Genomic DNA, 14,957 nt, shown 5'->3' with positions numbered 1-14,957 from the left:
AAAAGTATATGGTAAGCACATAACGGTAACCATCTTTGCTAATTCTTCACGATCTTTATTAGGATCGTAATATAAAATACCACCGGTCATAGTGTTAATTCCTGGTTGAACTAGATTTGAACCTGTACTAGGGTTAACCGCAGTATCTACACTTGTCCCCTCTTGCTGCGCTTTCATTTGTAAATATTTAACTTTATCTCTAGGGTGTGTTTGTATGTGCCTAGCCAAACTACCCGTACCGCTACGGTCTCCAGTATATTTATGCGCCAGCAATTTCCCACAAGTTTTACACTTAGCCTTATTTTGTTCTCTTACTTGAGTAAAAAAATTCCAAACTATTGATGTTTCTAGGCGTTTAGAAGGTTGTCTATTAAAAGTAGGGGTTTCTACAGGTGGGTCGGGCGGGGCATCAGTTGGGTTATTAACAGGACTAGTAGGTGAATCATCTAAATCCGGTTGGGTTTCATCTACATCCTCATTTTCCTCATCATTTTCTAAGATAGTTTGATTAGGGGAAAGAGCATTCATAACTTCTTCATTTAATTGTTCACCTGGTGCAACATTATGGCAAAATTCACTATCGGAAAATTGAAAACAAGGGTTATCACTATCAAGAATAATAGGAGCAGCAGGACGGGTAACAGGTCTGGGTCGGGGAGCCGGGGGAAGGGCAGTAGGTTGGAGACTACTTTCACCAATTTTAGCTTTTCCCTTACCACCAAATATTTTTTTCAAAGAAAATGCCATATTAATCACAATTATGCAAACTAAACACACAAAAATATATTCTTAAAACTTAAGAGTTGGAACGAGTTTACCGAATTGCCGAACAACTTCTTGAAAATTGAAAATCGTTGAAGACTTGAAGACTTGAATACTTCAATTCACCAACTTCACAATTTTTCACGAAATTGCAATAATAAAATAAGCAATTATAGAAGAGAAATTAGATATAGATTGAGAGAGATTGAGAGAGATTGAGATAGATTGATGAATAGGTGAGTAAAAATGAAACAATGAGGGGGTATTTATAGTTGAGAATTGGGAAAAAGTGTAATTATATAAAGTTTGGGGTTAAAATAAAGTTTGGGGGCCAAATGGCTATTTTTTAAAGTTCCAAACGGCTGAAAATTAAAGGCCAACGGCTAGATTTTAAAATCTGACCGTTGGTCTTTTTAAAAAAAAATTTTTTTTTTAAAAAAAGAGCCGTTAGAGCCCGTTAGGACCGTTAGGCCCGGTTGAACCGGCCCAGGACCGCCTGCCGGTCCCGAGCTTAGCGGTCCCGATCTCGTGGGCTTGACGCAAGGAACAGGCCCGCCCCGGGCTTTTTACACCACCAGGGACCGGCCCACCAGGATCGGCCCGCCGGAACCGTTTAGCCCGTTAAGACCGCGGGCCCGGTCCGGTCCGGGTCCCAGCGCGGCCCACAATACACCATTAGTTGCACCATTTTACTTTAAGAGTGTCCTATAACCCCCCCTCCCCCTCCACCCCCGTCTTTATTTAACATCCTCTAAGCCTATGTGGCATAAAGAGTGTACCTCACTCTCCTCCCGAGCGTAAGAGGCGTAAAAACACATTAAAACTTCACTTCTGAAATATGATTTTGGTTATATTTTCCTGTTCTCGTTTTCTTTTTCTTTTTTTAATCTTTAGTCTTTTGCCTTCTCTTTCTTCAACCTTTTGCTAAAGAAGCCATTAACGAAGCAGAGAAGCGCAATAAGAGAGATTTCAATGGCTTTTGTAAAAATACTTCAGAGTCATAATCTCTTTTTGCTACAATTAACTTAACTAAAATTTTAACACATCGGCCATTTTCCCACAAATTTTCCTTTCTTTGTTTCCATGCGAGAGAATCCATCCGCCATTTCCCACCATCTCGATTACATAAAAGACAACCATTTGATTAACTAATATCCCCAAGATCTTTAAAGAATTTGACTTATTTGCAGCAACATCCAACAACTTGAACAGAGAACCTCTATGGAAATAATAACCCATTCAAATACTCCTCCTTCCCGTTATTTTCTTTTAATTTCTTCTCATCATTAATATGAATCTGATTTGGGTATAACATTTTCATCTTTTAGTCATTTGCTTTCATTAGAAACTTACATACAACAGGAGGAAAAGAGTAATCCTAAATAGTTCAAGTTACCGGCAAAGATCATTAGATATGAAGGAAAATGAAGTTACTTTCTTGTTCGTTTCTTTCTATTTTCTTTTTTCCTGATAACTTTGTGTTATCCCTTTCAAATGACACACGAGAATGTGCCTTAACGGAAAGCCCAATTTCTTTTTTTTTTTTTTTTTTTACAAGAAAACTCCTGAATGTGTTGGAACATTTTATCAATATTTGGCCACTTTTATGAGCTCATTATCTCAGATACTCAGTATAAAGTATAGACCTGTACCGTTTTACTCACTAACATCATTGCATAAAAAAAGTCATACACAAATAATTTTAAGGACTACAACAGCACAAGTACAAATGGATCAATCCTCCGATCAAGCAAATGTGAAAACAAAAAAAAAACCCAGAATGCAATATACAGGAAATACATAACTCAATGGCATATGAAAGTGGAATCTCCCTACTGTCTATATAACAAAGCAAAATTTTCTAAATCACTCGTATCGAATTTACAAAAATATGATATCCTAAGCCAAAACCAGCTGCAAAATAGCTTGCTTATTCATCAATCTAGGGGGAAGGAATCTCATCCTCTGGCAGAGGTAACTATATCAATAAAACCACAGCCATAGTTGCAGCCGTGATGATCGACCAGCCATAGCCACCACCAAATAACGAAATAGCTGTTTTTCACGAAAAAGACAAAAAAAAAAAATGGAATTAACATTAAATTTGGGATCATTAGTTAACTTGCAGCCATGTCTGTTGAGATAAAAGATTACATATGTAAGCATAGACAGGACATTTCAGTATATTTTGTACTAGAAAACACAAGAATATTAGAGTTTCATTCTTAGTTCTGGTAAAAAGAAAGGGCAAGTAAATGGCCACATTCACAGAATCACTCTTACCTATACTTTTGCTGTTATCAGGCAAACTAGGAGGCGGAGAAGATGACTTATTGCCCATTATATCAATCCCAAGCTGAGAACAATCCATTCCAAGAGCACCTATTACATGTATCAGATGGTTGTCACTAGTCAGTTTTCGCCTAAATAAAAAACCAATCAGCACTCAGTCATAACTATCTGGCTACATTTCTATATCATTTACTGTTACATCATTAGGACACTGTTTTGATTAGTATCTGAATATTAGAAGCGCATAGTTCTTACATTCTTTGAAGCAAGGGAAAGCAGTGAGATTGAGTAGATTGTAGTAACCCTCTTGGCATTCACAAGAATAGGTCACGGGAGAGGTCTTGTTGCACATGCCGCCTCCACATTCAGCCCAATGGCAAGCTAGATGATCACAAAGGAAGAAATATAAGATTAATAAGATAATATTTAATTAACTATTTGATTACAAAAGTATGGCATAATATCATCAATAATGAATTGCTATTACGTTCGAAGATTGATGCATTAGTTCGTTTATCTGGTGATGGGCCAGGAGCCTCCTCTCCACACGAGAAGTTTGTAGTACCTGGGGAAAAGAAATGTGGGGCCCATATTAAATAAAAGAAAAAAGAAAAAAAAGGACAAAAGATATGATTGGAGAAAGGGAAGGCAATGGTGGGCGCTGCAGAACAAGTTGTAAAACCAATTTGAAGAATTGGTTTTGGAATTGATTTTGGACGTTGCCCATCTTGCAACTTGCAACAACCAATTCTGATTGGTTAATTTGGACGGCAACTTTGCCTATAAAAGGAAGTGTTCCTTTTCAGTTTTAAACACACCAAAAAAAGAGAGAGAAGCAACAGAGAGTTAGAGAGAGTAATCCACATATATTGTAGTCTGTGAGATAAATAGTGAGTGGGAGTAATATTGTAGTGAGGTGTTTAAAATAAAGAGTGTTATTTCTTTCGAAGTTGTAATAGTCTCTTGACACTACTAAGTTGTAATATTATAGTGGTAATATTGCTCCGTTGGGATATTGTATTTTATCCCGTTAAAATATTTGGTGTCGCTGTTACTCTCTTGTGTTATTGTTATTTACCGTGGGTATTGTTCCTGGGCGGGATTATTATTATTATTATTCCCAACAACGTGGTACCAGAGCCATGGCGAGTAATGGTCCGCTGTCTTTTCAGTATCCCCGTCTCACAAAAGATAATTATGAGAAATGACGTCTACGTATGAAAGCCATTCTAGGCTCCCAGGATGTGTGGGAAATCATAGATAGAGGGTATGCAAAACCCGATAATGAGGAAGCTCTGCCTCAAAATGAAAAAGATGTCTTGGCAAAGACAAGGAAGAAGGATCAACAAGCCCTCACGCTCATCACCAATGTTTGGATGATGCCATGTTTGAGAAGGTGGCCGATGCTACCACCTCAAAGGAAGCTTGAAAGATTTTACAAAATTCTCTTCAAGGAGTTGACAAGGTGAGGAAGGTAAAACTTTAAACTCTAAGGGCTGATTTTGAAGTTTTAAAAATGAAAGAATCCGAATGCATTTCGGATTATTGTTCAAAAGTGAAGGCTGTTGTGAATCAATTAAGAAGATACGGGGAGGACATAAAAGATGTTCGTGTGGTAGAAAAGATCCTTCGCACTTTAACACCTAAATTCGATTTTGTGGTGTGTGCTATTGAAGAGTCTAAAGATTTAGACTCAATGATGGTGGAGCAATTGGAGGGTTCTTTACAGGCTCATGAAGAAAAGATCAAGAGGAGACAAGAAGTGCCACTGGAGCAACTTTTTAAAACTCAGGCATACTTTAAGGATTATGGAGGTGAAAGAAGCTATCGAGGGAATGGCCGAGGACGAGGCCGTGGCGGTCATGTACGAGGAAGAAGTAATGGTAACAACTTCAACAATGAAGTTAAAATCCACCAAGCATTCAGAGGTCGTGGTCGTGGACAAAGAGGAGGAAGAGGACGTGGCTACTACCAAGAAAATAATGGACAAAGGTATGACAAATCAAAAAATGAGTGTTATAATTGTCATAAATTTGGCCATTACTCTTGGGAATGTCGTAGCAATGTTGAAGAGAAAGCTAACCTTGTTGACGACAAGAAAGAAGAAAATGAGTCAACGTTATTGCTGGCACTCAAGGAAGAAGACAAGGATGATTGCAGCTCGTGGTATTTGGACAATGGAGCAAGCAATCATATGTGTGGATGCAAAGAAAAGTTTGTGGAGATCAATAAAACGGTGAGAGGTAATGTGTCCTTTGGAGATACCTCAAAGATTCAAATCGAAGGGATAGGTACGATTCTGATCTCCTGTAAAGATGGTAGTCACAAACTAATTCAAGATGTTTATTATGTGCCAAAATTAAAAAGTAATATTTTGAGTTTGGGCCAACTTCTTGAAAAGGAATATGACATCCACATGAAAAATATGCATTTTTGTCTTAGAGATTCAAGTGGAATTCTAATTGCTAAAGTGCATATGGCAAAGAATAGATTGTTTTCTCTGAATCTTAAAACAATTGATGCAAAGTGTTTGAAGGCTAATGTGCAAGATGAATCATGGTGTTGGCACATGCGATTTGGGCACTTGAATTTTGAAGCGCTCAAATCAATGGGAGAAAAGAACATGGTACATGGGATACCATCAATCAACCATCCCAATCAATTGTGTGAAGCTTGTCTTCTTGGAAAACATGCAAGGAGGAGTTTTCCAAAGGAGGCCATGTCAAGATCAACCAAGCCGCTCCAGCTTGTTCACACTGATGTGTGTGGACCAATCAATCCACCTTCTTTTGGTAAAAGTAGATACTTTCTGCTTTTCATTGATGACTTTAGTAAAGACTTGGGTTTATTTCTTGAACCAAAAATCTGAAGCTTTTGCTGCTTTTAAAAATTTCAAAGTACTTGTGGAGAAAGAAAGTGGCTATGATATTAAAGCTCTAAGGTCCGATAGAGGAGGCGAATTCACTTCAAACGAATTTAATGACTTTTGTCAGTCTCATGGAATTCGTCGCCCTCTAACGGTACCTTATTCACCCCAACAAAATGGAGTTGCAGAGAGAAAGAATCGAACGATTCTTAATATGGCTCGATGTATGTTGAAAGCTAAAAGTATGCCCAAGGAATTTTGGGCTGAAGCTGTTTCTTGTGCAGTTTATTTGAATAACAGGTCTCCAACAAGAAATGTTAGAGATCAAACTCCTCAAGAAGCATGGAGTGGAAGAAAGCCAGGTGTCAAACACTTGAGAATCTTTGGGAGCATAGGATATGCTCATGTGCCACAGCAAGGAAGAGCGAAGCTTGACGATCGAAGTGTCAAGCATGTATTTGTTGGCTATGATACGAGTTCAAAAGGATACAAGTTATACAACCCAAGCAGCGGTAAGGTGGTGGTAAGTCGCGATGTTGAATTTGATGAAGAATTGGCATGGGATTGGGAAGCTCAGGAAGAAACTTCATATGATTTTCTTCCATATTTTGGTGATGAAGAAGAACCAGAGACCGTGGAATCTGTGCAGGATACAACTCCACCTCCTTCTCCAACCAATGTTGCATCTCCCTCTTCTCAAGAAAGTTCAAATGAACAGCCGCAAAGGACAAGGAGTATTCAAGAGCTCTATGAGGACACAGAAGAAGTTACTAATTTTGATTTTTTATGCTGTCTCTTTGCTGACAGTGAACCAATGAACTTTGATGAAGCTATTACAAACAAAAAGTGGAGACAAGCCATGGAAGAGGAGATTGAGTCAATAGAGAAGAACAACACTTGGGAGTTAACAACTCTTCCCAAGGGTCATCGAGCAATTGGAGTGAAATGAATATACAAAATAAAGAAGAATGCTGATGGAGATGTGGAGAAATACAAGGCACGACTTGTGGCTAAAGGCTGATAAAGAAGAATGCTGATAAAGTGTTGCGGTTGAAGAAAGCTTTATATGGATTAAAGCAAGCCCCACGAGCATGGAATAGTTGCATCGACAAATATTTTCAAGACAATGGGTTTACTCGTTGTCTCCATGAATATGCTCTTTACCTTAAAGTTCATACTAATGGAGATATCTTACTTGTTTGTCTTTATGTTGATGATCTTATTTTCACGGGCAATAACCCAAGTTTGTCTGAAGCTTTTAAGAAAGATATGTCCCGTGAGTTCGAGATGACAGACTTAGGGCTCATGTCATATTACCTGGGCCTAGAAGTGAAGCAGATGGAGGATGGAATTTTTATCTCTCAAGAAAGCTATACAAAAGAGATATTGAAGAAGTTCAACATGCTTGATTGCAACCCCATGAACACACCGATGGAGAGTGGGACAAAATTGTCCAAGTTTGATGAAGGAGAAAAAGTGGATCCCACATTTTTCAAAAGTCTTGTGGGAAGTTTGAGGTACTTGACTTGTACCAGGCCAGATATACTCTTTGCAGTTGGAGTAAGCCGCTTCATGGAAGCTCCCACCTCCACTCATTTGAAAGTCACTAGAAGAATTCTTCGTTACCTAAAAGGTACGATTGACTTTGGGTTATTTTATTCTTCTTCTAATGATTTCAACCTTATGGGATTTTGTGATAGTGATTATGCCGGAGATATTGATGATAGAAAAAGTACAACCGGTTTTGTATTTTTCTTGGGTGATTCTGTTATTTCTTGGAGTTCAAAGAAACAATCAATTGTTACTCTCTCGACGTGTGAAGCTGAATATATAGCAGCAACATTTTGTACGTGTCATGCTATTTGGCTGAGAAGATTATTGAAGGAGCTCAATTTGCCACAAATTGAAGCTACAGAGATTTGTATTGACAACAAATCCGCACAAGCACTCGCGAAGAATCCAGTGTATCATGATCGAAGCAAGCATATTGATACAAGGTATCACTTCATTAGAGAAAGCATTGCCAAGAAGGAAGTCGAGCTCAAGTATGTGAAATCTCATGATCAAGTTGCAGATATTTTTACCAAGCCTCTCAAATTTGAAGATTTTCAGAGATTGAGATCAAGACTTGGAATGAAGAAAAATCAAAATTAAGGGAGAGATTTGTGGGGCCCATATTAAATAAAAGAAAAAAGAAAAAAAGGGAAAAAGATATGATTGGAGAAAGGGAAGGCAATGGTGGGCGCTGCAGAACAAGTTGTAAAACCAATTTGAAGAATTGGTTTTGGAATTGATTTTTGGGCGTTGCCCATCTTGTAACTTGCATCAACCAATTCTGATTGGTTAATTTGGACGGCAACTTTGCCTATAAAAGGAAGTGTTCCGTTTCAGTTTTAAACACACCAAAAAAGAGAGAGAAGCAACAGAGAGTTAGAGAGAGTAATCCACAGATTGTAGTCTGTGAGATAAATAGTGAGTGGGAGTAATATTGTAGTGAGGTGTTTAAAATAAAGAGTGTTATTTCTTTCGAAGTTGTAGTAGTCTCTTGACACTACTAAGTTGTAATATTATAGTGGTAATATTGCTCCGTTGGGATGTTGTATTTTATCCCGTTAAAATATTTGGTGTCGCTGTTACTCTCTTGTGTTATTGTTATTTACCGTGGATATTGTTCCTGGGCGGGATTATTATTATTATTATTCCCAACAAGAAAGCATCGGTGTCAAGAAAATGACTACATATCTTTAAAAAAATACGCTAAAATGAATGCAAGAAAAAAAACCATGATCATTTATTTGGGTAACCATTTCAATCAAGCTAAGCTTTTTAACTCGCACCAGTCTCAAATGAAAATGATACTTTGATTATAAGACCATTACTTGCTAGAATTGTTTTTGTGTGGAACATGTTAATTTGGTATTAGCTTCGGAAGGGAATGGTATTATGAGGTAGCTTGCTGAATCAATCAATTTTGTTAGGCTAAGCAAATTTGTGTGAACAAAATCCATCAGAAGTCAAAGAGGTTGAAAAATCAAGATAGACATTTACTAATAGATTATTATTCTGTGTCCCTTTTGATAAAACGTGTAAAAACTTCCACTATCACAGAAATCCAACTCTGACCTTAAAAAACAAATACTTCAGTGATAACATGAGAAGAACAGAAAACAAAAAACCTGTTTCATCTACCAACATCTCTCAAATTTCCATTAGATATATAATATATTAAGAACTGTAACTTCTAATCAGCAGGGATTTATGTTAGGGCCAGTTTGTAACAATCAAGGTAAAATTTTGATATCAGACATCTTCGTTCACAATCACTCTTCAAACCTGCTTATATATTTCTGCATTAGCTACTACAAACATTAATCAAACACTAGACATGTTACACCAGGCCATATACCTTATTATTAAGGTAACTAATTCACTCTTATCACAAGCCATTACTTATAATTATCTTTTGTACAACCTTTAGGATAAAAGAATCTTACATTATCAGTGTAAAAAAAGTTTAAACGGGGACTTACAGTTGGGAATAACACAAGGAAGAAACTTGAAAAAGTTATCGTTTTTGGAACGAGTTTGCCTCCAGCCAGGATCACATTCACATGCGAAACCAAAAGTACCATTTGAAGAAGCTTTGCAAGTTCCTTTTCCACAACTCACTTCTTTACACACATTTTCTGTACCAAACAAAAAAAAAACACAAATATCAGTAAAATAAACATCAAGATTGAATCTTTTCCGAAACCCAAATCAAAGAATCGAACAGAAACGCAAATTAAGAACACCCCACTTGACTAAAATCGAAACTTTAACCAATTATTGGGGTCAATATACGTTAATGAAATTTACAAAAAAAGGTACAGAGATTATGAATTACCGAAGATAGGGGAGAAGATAGGAGGCAAAGCATTGTTAGCAGTGGACCATGGTAGCAGAATAAAAATTAGAGAGAAAATTGCAAAGATATGAATTGAAGCCATAGCTGATCAAGAATCAGTTGGAGGAAAAAAAAACTGAAGCAGAGGAAAACAAGAAGAATTTTAATGGGTTTACTGAGATAATTTGGGGAGTATTAAATGAGAAATGAAAACGGGTGAAGCTGGACGGTCTTACTTTTTATTTTTTTTCTTTTTTCAAATGGAAGGTTCTGAAGACGTAGGAAGTTGGAAAAATAATAACGTGGTCATGTGTGGAATGCTACGAGGGATGACTGAGGAGTTAAAGGCTTTAATCAAGATTGGGGAAAACTGAGTCGTTGGCAGTTGGGGTTATGGGTATGTTTTACTTCTTTTAATTTTAATAGTTTCTCTGTTTCTCCCATCCCATTGAAGAGTATGGCTATAATTTTCATACTCCAATACCCAAATGCCTCTTTGACTCGGTAGCTTAGGGGTCGTTTGGTACGTGGTAAATTGGGAACCTTTTGATTACTAAGTTGTTCGTAAAAAGACGGGGTTCGAATTGAAAACAGTATAATGTTGCGTCATTATTAAACCAAACAGTTAGAATTGTTTTGTGACCATACCAAAATGATAGGGAGAGAGAGGAATGGAAGTCTTTTAATGTTTTAGACATTATACAGTTTATTTTATGTATAGTTGCAAATTCTTGTAGGCATCCGTAGTGCTAGCAAGATGTTAATTTGGATATGAGTCTTGAGTACATTTGAAGATCACGATGTGAACTGTCTAGATGGAATGGAACAAAATTTATACCTATCATACGCCGTATACCTACCAATTCGTTGAACTCTACCTAAAACAATAAATATATTGACTTTTTTTAGTCTGTTTGGAAAGCCAATAATTACCGGGCGATATAATTATTAGGATAGTATACTGATAATTATATAGTATAGTATAATAATTATAATGATCGATTTGTTTGCCACAGTATAATTCTCACTGTTATATTTAGTTGGACATATAATTACACAGTTAAATAATGAATTTTATAGATTAATATATGAATGAATTTTATATGGCGATGGACGTATTGAGGACAGTAGGAGGGGACTCATATCACTTTCCAGACATGATGGGGTTGCACCAAGGGTTGGCTCTTAGCCCGTTTTTGTTTGCCCTGGCGATGGACGTATTGACGCGCCACATCCAAGGGGAGGTGTCGTGGTGCATGTTATTTGCAGATGACATTGTATTGATTGATGATACCTGAGGCGGCGTTAACGCGAGTTTAGATATGTGGAGGGAGACCTTGGAGTCTAAAGGTTTCAAGTTGAGTAGGACTGAGTCGGAATACCTGGAGTGTAAGTTCAGTGGGATGACTCAGGAAGTGGAAGGGGTGGGGGTNTATTCCTATGTTTAAATAGAAATATATATATATATATATATATATATATATATATAGTAGTAGTAGTAGTAGTATTTTTCTTAGTATAATTTAAACTTTTGTGTAAATATTAGGTCTTCTTATTTATTTTATATAGTTTTGGTTAAGTATAAAAGTAGTTGGCTAATCTTTTTAGCTATGCATTTTACTTTCTCTTTTCTTCATTTAAAATAAAATAAAATAAAATAATAAATAATAATAAGTAATGCTATCTTAATAAATTAAAAAAAGAAAAGAAAAATAAAGCTAACAAAAGAACAAAAAAAAAAAGAGTCACGTCCCTTCCCCTCAACCCCCTCACATTCACTAAGCACACACGCACGTAAATCCACTTGTTTATCCCACTTTTTACCTTAATCCCATTCATCAGATTTTGTACCTTTATTTGCTCCACAATTGATGCCCTATACAATTAGGACTTCTATATTATCTAATTATATAACTATTTATCCTCCATTATTTCTAATTGAGTTACATAACTCCCTCTTCCTTTTTCACGTAAACCTCCCACTCACACACTATCATATGCACACACAGTTATATTCATATACAAGAGGATCTTTTCTTATAAATACACACTTGGAAGAGAAGAAAAAGGGAGGAGATTGAGAGGGAATCAGATTAAAAAAAAAAAAAAATTCAGCAATTAGGAGATATTCACAGCAATCCATTGATTACATTCAATAAAGAACTAAGTAGGGAGAATCGAGAGAAAAAGTTCTTTGTTTTTGGAAAGCGACGAAAGTTCAGTTTCGAGGTTCGGGTTCGAGTTACGTGTGTTGTCCTCATCCGTTTTCTTGTAATTGCTGGTCTTCTTTTATATTATTGAAAGCTTCTGCAAAGGTTCATATTCTCTATCTTTGTTATTTTCAGTCTTTTAATTTGTATGTATTTTGTGTGTTTATTAATGTTTAATGTGATGTTTATCTTATTTAGTGTTGTTTCTATTGTTTAGTTCTCTCCTTAGTTCCTTTTAAATCTTAATTCTGACGCTATAGATAGTGCTGAGTAGCTTATACTTAGTTGAATATTTATTTGCAGCTAAAGTTAAAAATTAATTATAGGAAGTATTTTATTATACAACACTAAGTGTTGATTATTTTATCTTCTATTAGTGTATAATGATTTTCACTTGTTTTCTTATAGACTGTTAAGTAAAAAATGAAATTAACCTTTGTTTTCTCGTTGTATTTGTTATAGAATTTATTAGCAAAACCTTTAGTTAGAACTTCTATTGTGAGATCTTTAGCAGTTTCCTTTATTATGGGTTTTGAAATAATCTTGCTAATATAAAAGTCTTTGTTATAAATAGAATCCTATTTATGGTGAATGTCCATATTTAGAGAGATTCTAGGGTTTATTACTTGGTGGCTAAGTCACCACCTCCCTATAAATAGAGGCTTCTATTCCATTGTAATTCATCCCAAATCAATAAGAATTCTCTCCCTACTTTTCTCTGCAATATTTTTCTTCTTCTTTCATTGTTTCATAACACGTTATCAGCACGAGACTCTACCATCTCAAGAAGATTAAGAAACATGTTTTATGTTTTCAATATCCAGTTGCGCCTATGCTGAAAGGTTGTGTATGTAAGTCAGTAGTGTTCGTTGTCTTCACTTACCTCTTAGAGAAGAATTAGCAAACAACAATTGATCAAGACTTAGAAGACTTTTCAACTGTGAATCAAGATTAGAAAACGTGCAACAGTCTTTATTCAATAGATCAAACAAATGTCGATATCTCTCCAGGTAAACTTGGATCAAAGTTCAATTGTAAAAATATTTGTTTAATTGATTCATGTACGACACATACAATATTCAAAGAGAAGAAATATTTCTCTCATTTAAGTATGTGTAAGGCAGATGTTACTACAATTTCTGGTAGCAGTAATTTAATTGAAGGCTCTGGAAGAGCTACTATAACTCTGCCTAAGGGAACAATACTTATTATAGAGAATGCAATGTTCTCCTCCAAGTCTAAGAGGAACTTGTTGAGTTTTAAAGATATCCGCAGAAATGGATATCATATTGAGACAATAGATGAGAATAATCTTGAATATCTCATCATTACCAACAATGACTCTAGCCAGAAAAGGGCTATTGAGAAGTTCCCATCTTTGTCTTGTGGCCTGTATTGGATAAGAATTAGTGCAATTGAGGCACATTCTATTGTAAACCAAAAGATTACCGATTCCAATACTTCTGTACTTTGGCATGATCGATTGGGACACCCTGGATCAATTATGATGAGACGAATTATAGAAAACTCAAATGGGCATCCATTAAAGAATTTAAAGATTCTTTTAAATGATGAATTTTCTTGCACTTCTTGTTATCAAGGCAAGTTAATTATTAGACCATCACCAACAAAGGTTGGAATTGAGTCCCCTGCGTTTTTGGAACGTATACAAGGGGACATTTGTGGACCTATTCACCCACCTAGTGGGTCGTTTAGATATTTTATGGTCTTAATAGACGCATCTTCTATATGGCCCCATGTGTGCCTATTGTCATCTCGCAACCTCGCGTTTGCAAAATTAATGGCACAAATAATTCGATTACGGGCACAATTTCCCGATAATCCAATTAAGTCTATTAGACTTGATAATGCTGCTGAGTTTTCATCCCAAGCATTTAATGATTATTGCTTATCAATTAGGGATAAAAAGTGTGAAGAACAATTCCTGTGTAGCTCCATGTTTTTCGAACCATACTCAAACAATGGTCTTCGCCGAGAGGTCTTTTTAATTAACAAGATCTGCCACCCATTGATAGCAAAAGAGCCTATGGTACTACCATGAAAAGCCAGAGCTGCGCCCACTTCTGTGGTGAATGGTCTCACGCCATTACATGGCAGCAATGCTAGTTCAAGATTCTCAGAAGGCCGACAATTTCAATAAAAAGTATTTCCCTCGTCCTGCAAATTAGTTTTGGGCCGTACGTCATGAACCTCAATTATATCCCATTTAAGAATTTTTGGGATGTGCAGTATATGCGTGCCCACTTGGTAGCACCGCCATATCGCACGCAAAAAATGGTTGTCCCCCAAAGAGAATTAGGAATAATATGTTGGTTTTGAATCGCCCTCCATTATTTCGCTACCTCGAAAAATGACGGGGGATTTGTTTACTGCTAACGATTGTGCAGACTGTTCGATCGAATGAGACACTCATTCCAAAGATTATGGTGGGAAAGTTTGGTGAAAACCAAACGGGAAATTTTTGTGGAAAATCTTCATTTTTCAATCATTGATCCACGCATCCTCAATTTTGTGAAAAAAGAGGGTGCAAAAAGATTATCATATAAGCAGAGAATAACAAATCAAATGCCAAAGAATGCATTTACGGATATGAAAGGGATAACAAAATGAAACATATCCCTGACGGAGTGTTCGTTCGGCGTACTATTGATGTCTGCGTATATGAAGCAATCTTTCTAGTGGTTCATAAGCATTGTAAATGATGTCAAAAGCACGCTAAAGAACGTCGGCAAGACACATTAGGTTCCAAAGATCGAAATCCTGAGTAATAAGGGAAAATAAAATGATCAAAATGACACTACGAATAGATCTCATGAAGAGAATCCACAATTTAATAAATTCTGAGATCATAGAGGACATCGCACTCATGAAGCCCCGAACATTCAAGAAAATAAGAACTATCAACTAAATCACCGACTCG

At 36.4% G+C, this 14,957-nt stretch overlaps 1 protein-coding gene across 2 annotated transcripts; it reads right to left on the bottom strand.

Moving 5' to 3' along the window:
* On the bottom strand, positions 2,435-10,212 carry LOC109232142 (vitamin K-dependent protein S-like). 2 transcript variants are annotated; one of them, XM_019397813.1, is made up of 6 exons: positions 9,807-10,207; positions 9,451-9,606; positions 3,542-3,619; positions 3,310-3,435; positions 3,046-3,144; positions 2,435-2,817 (listed from the first exon to the last, which is right to left on the bottom strand). In XM_019397813.1, exons 1-6 carry the CDS (start codon positions 9,907-9,909, stop codon positions 2,741-2,743), a joined length of 639 nt encoding a protein of 212 aa, XP_019253358.1. In that variant the 5' UTR covers positions 9,910-10,207; the 3' UTR covers positions 2,435-2,740. The 2 variants fall into 2 exon arrangements, with proteins under 2 accessions (XP_019253358.1, XP_019253360.1); XM_019397815.1 differs by lacking the exon at positions 3,542-3,619 and having other exon boundaries at positions 9,807-10,212.

Source organism: Nicotiana attenuata, chromosome 9 (assembly GCF_001879085.1).
Source record: "Nicotiana attenuata strain UT chromosome 9, NIATTr2, whole genome shotgun sequence".
In the NCBI taxonomy this organism is placed as follows: Eukaryota; Viridiplantae; Streptophyta; class Magnoliopsida; order Solanales; family Solanaceae; genus Nicotiana; species Nicotiana attenuata.
This window is presented reverse-complemented; position numbering and strand designations above follow the sequence as displayed.

Bases quoted from the DNA above. Each gene is read 5' to 3' on its own strand.
- LOC109232142 (XM_019397813.1), bottom strand. From the start codon at position 9,909: ATGGCTTCAATTCATATCTTTGCAATTTTCTCTCTAATTTTTATTCTG. The intron at 9,607-9,806 runs GTAATTCATAAT...TGTTTGGTACAG, and splicing joins TATCTTCTCCCCTATCTTCG to AAAATGTGTGTAAAGAAGTG. The intron at 3,620-9,450 runs GTAAGTCCCCGT...TCTTTTCCCCAG, and splicing joins TCCTTGTGTTATTCCCAACT to GTACTACAAACTTCTCGTGT.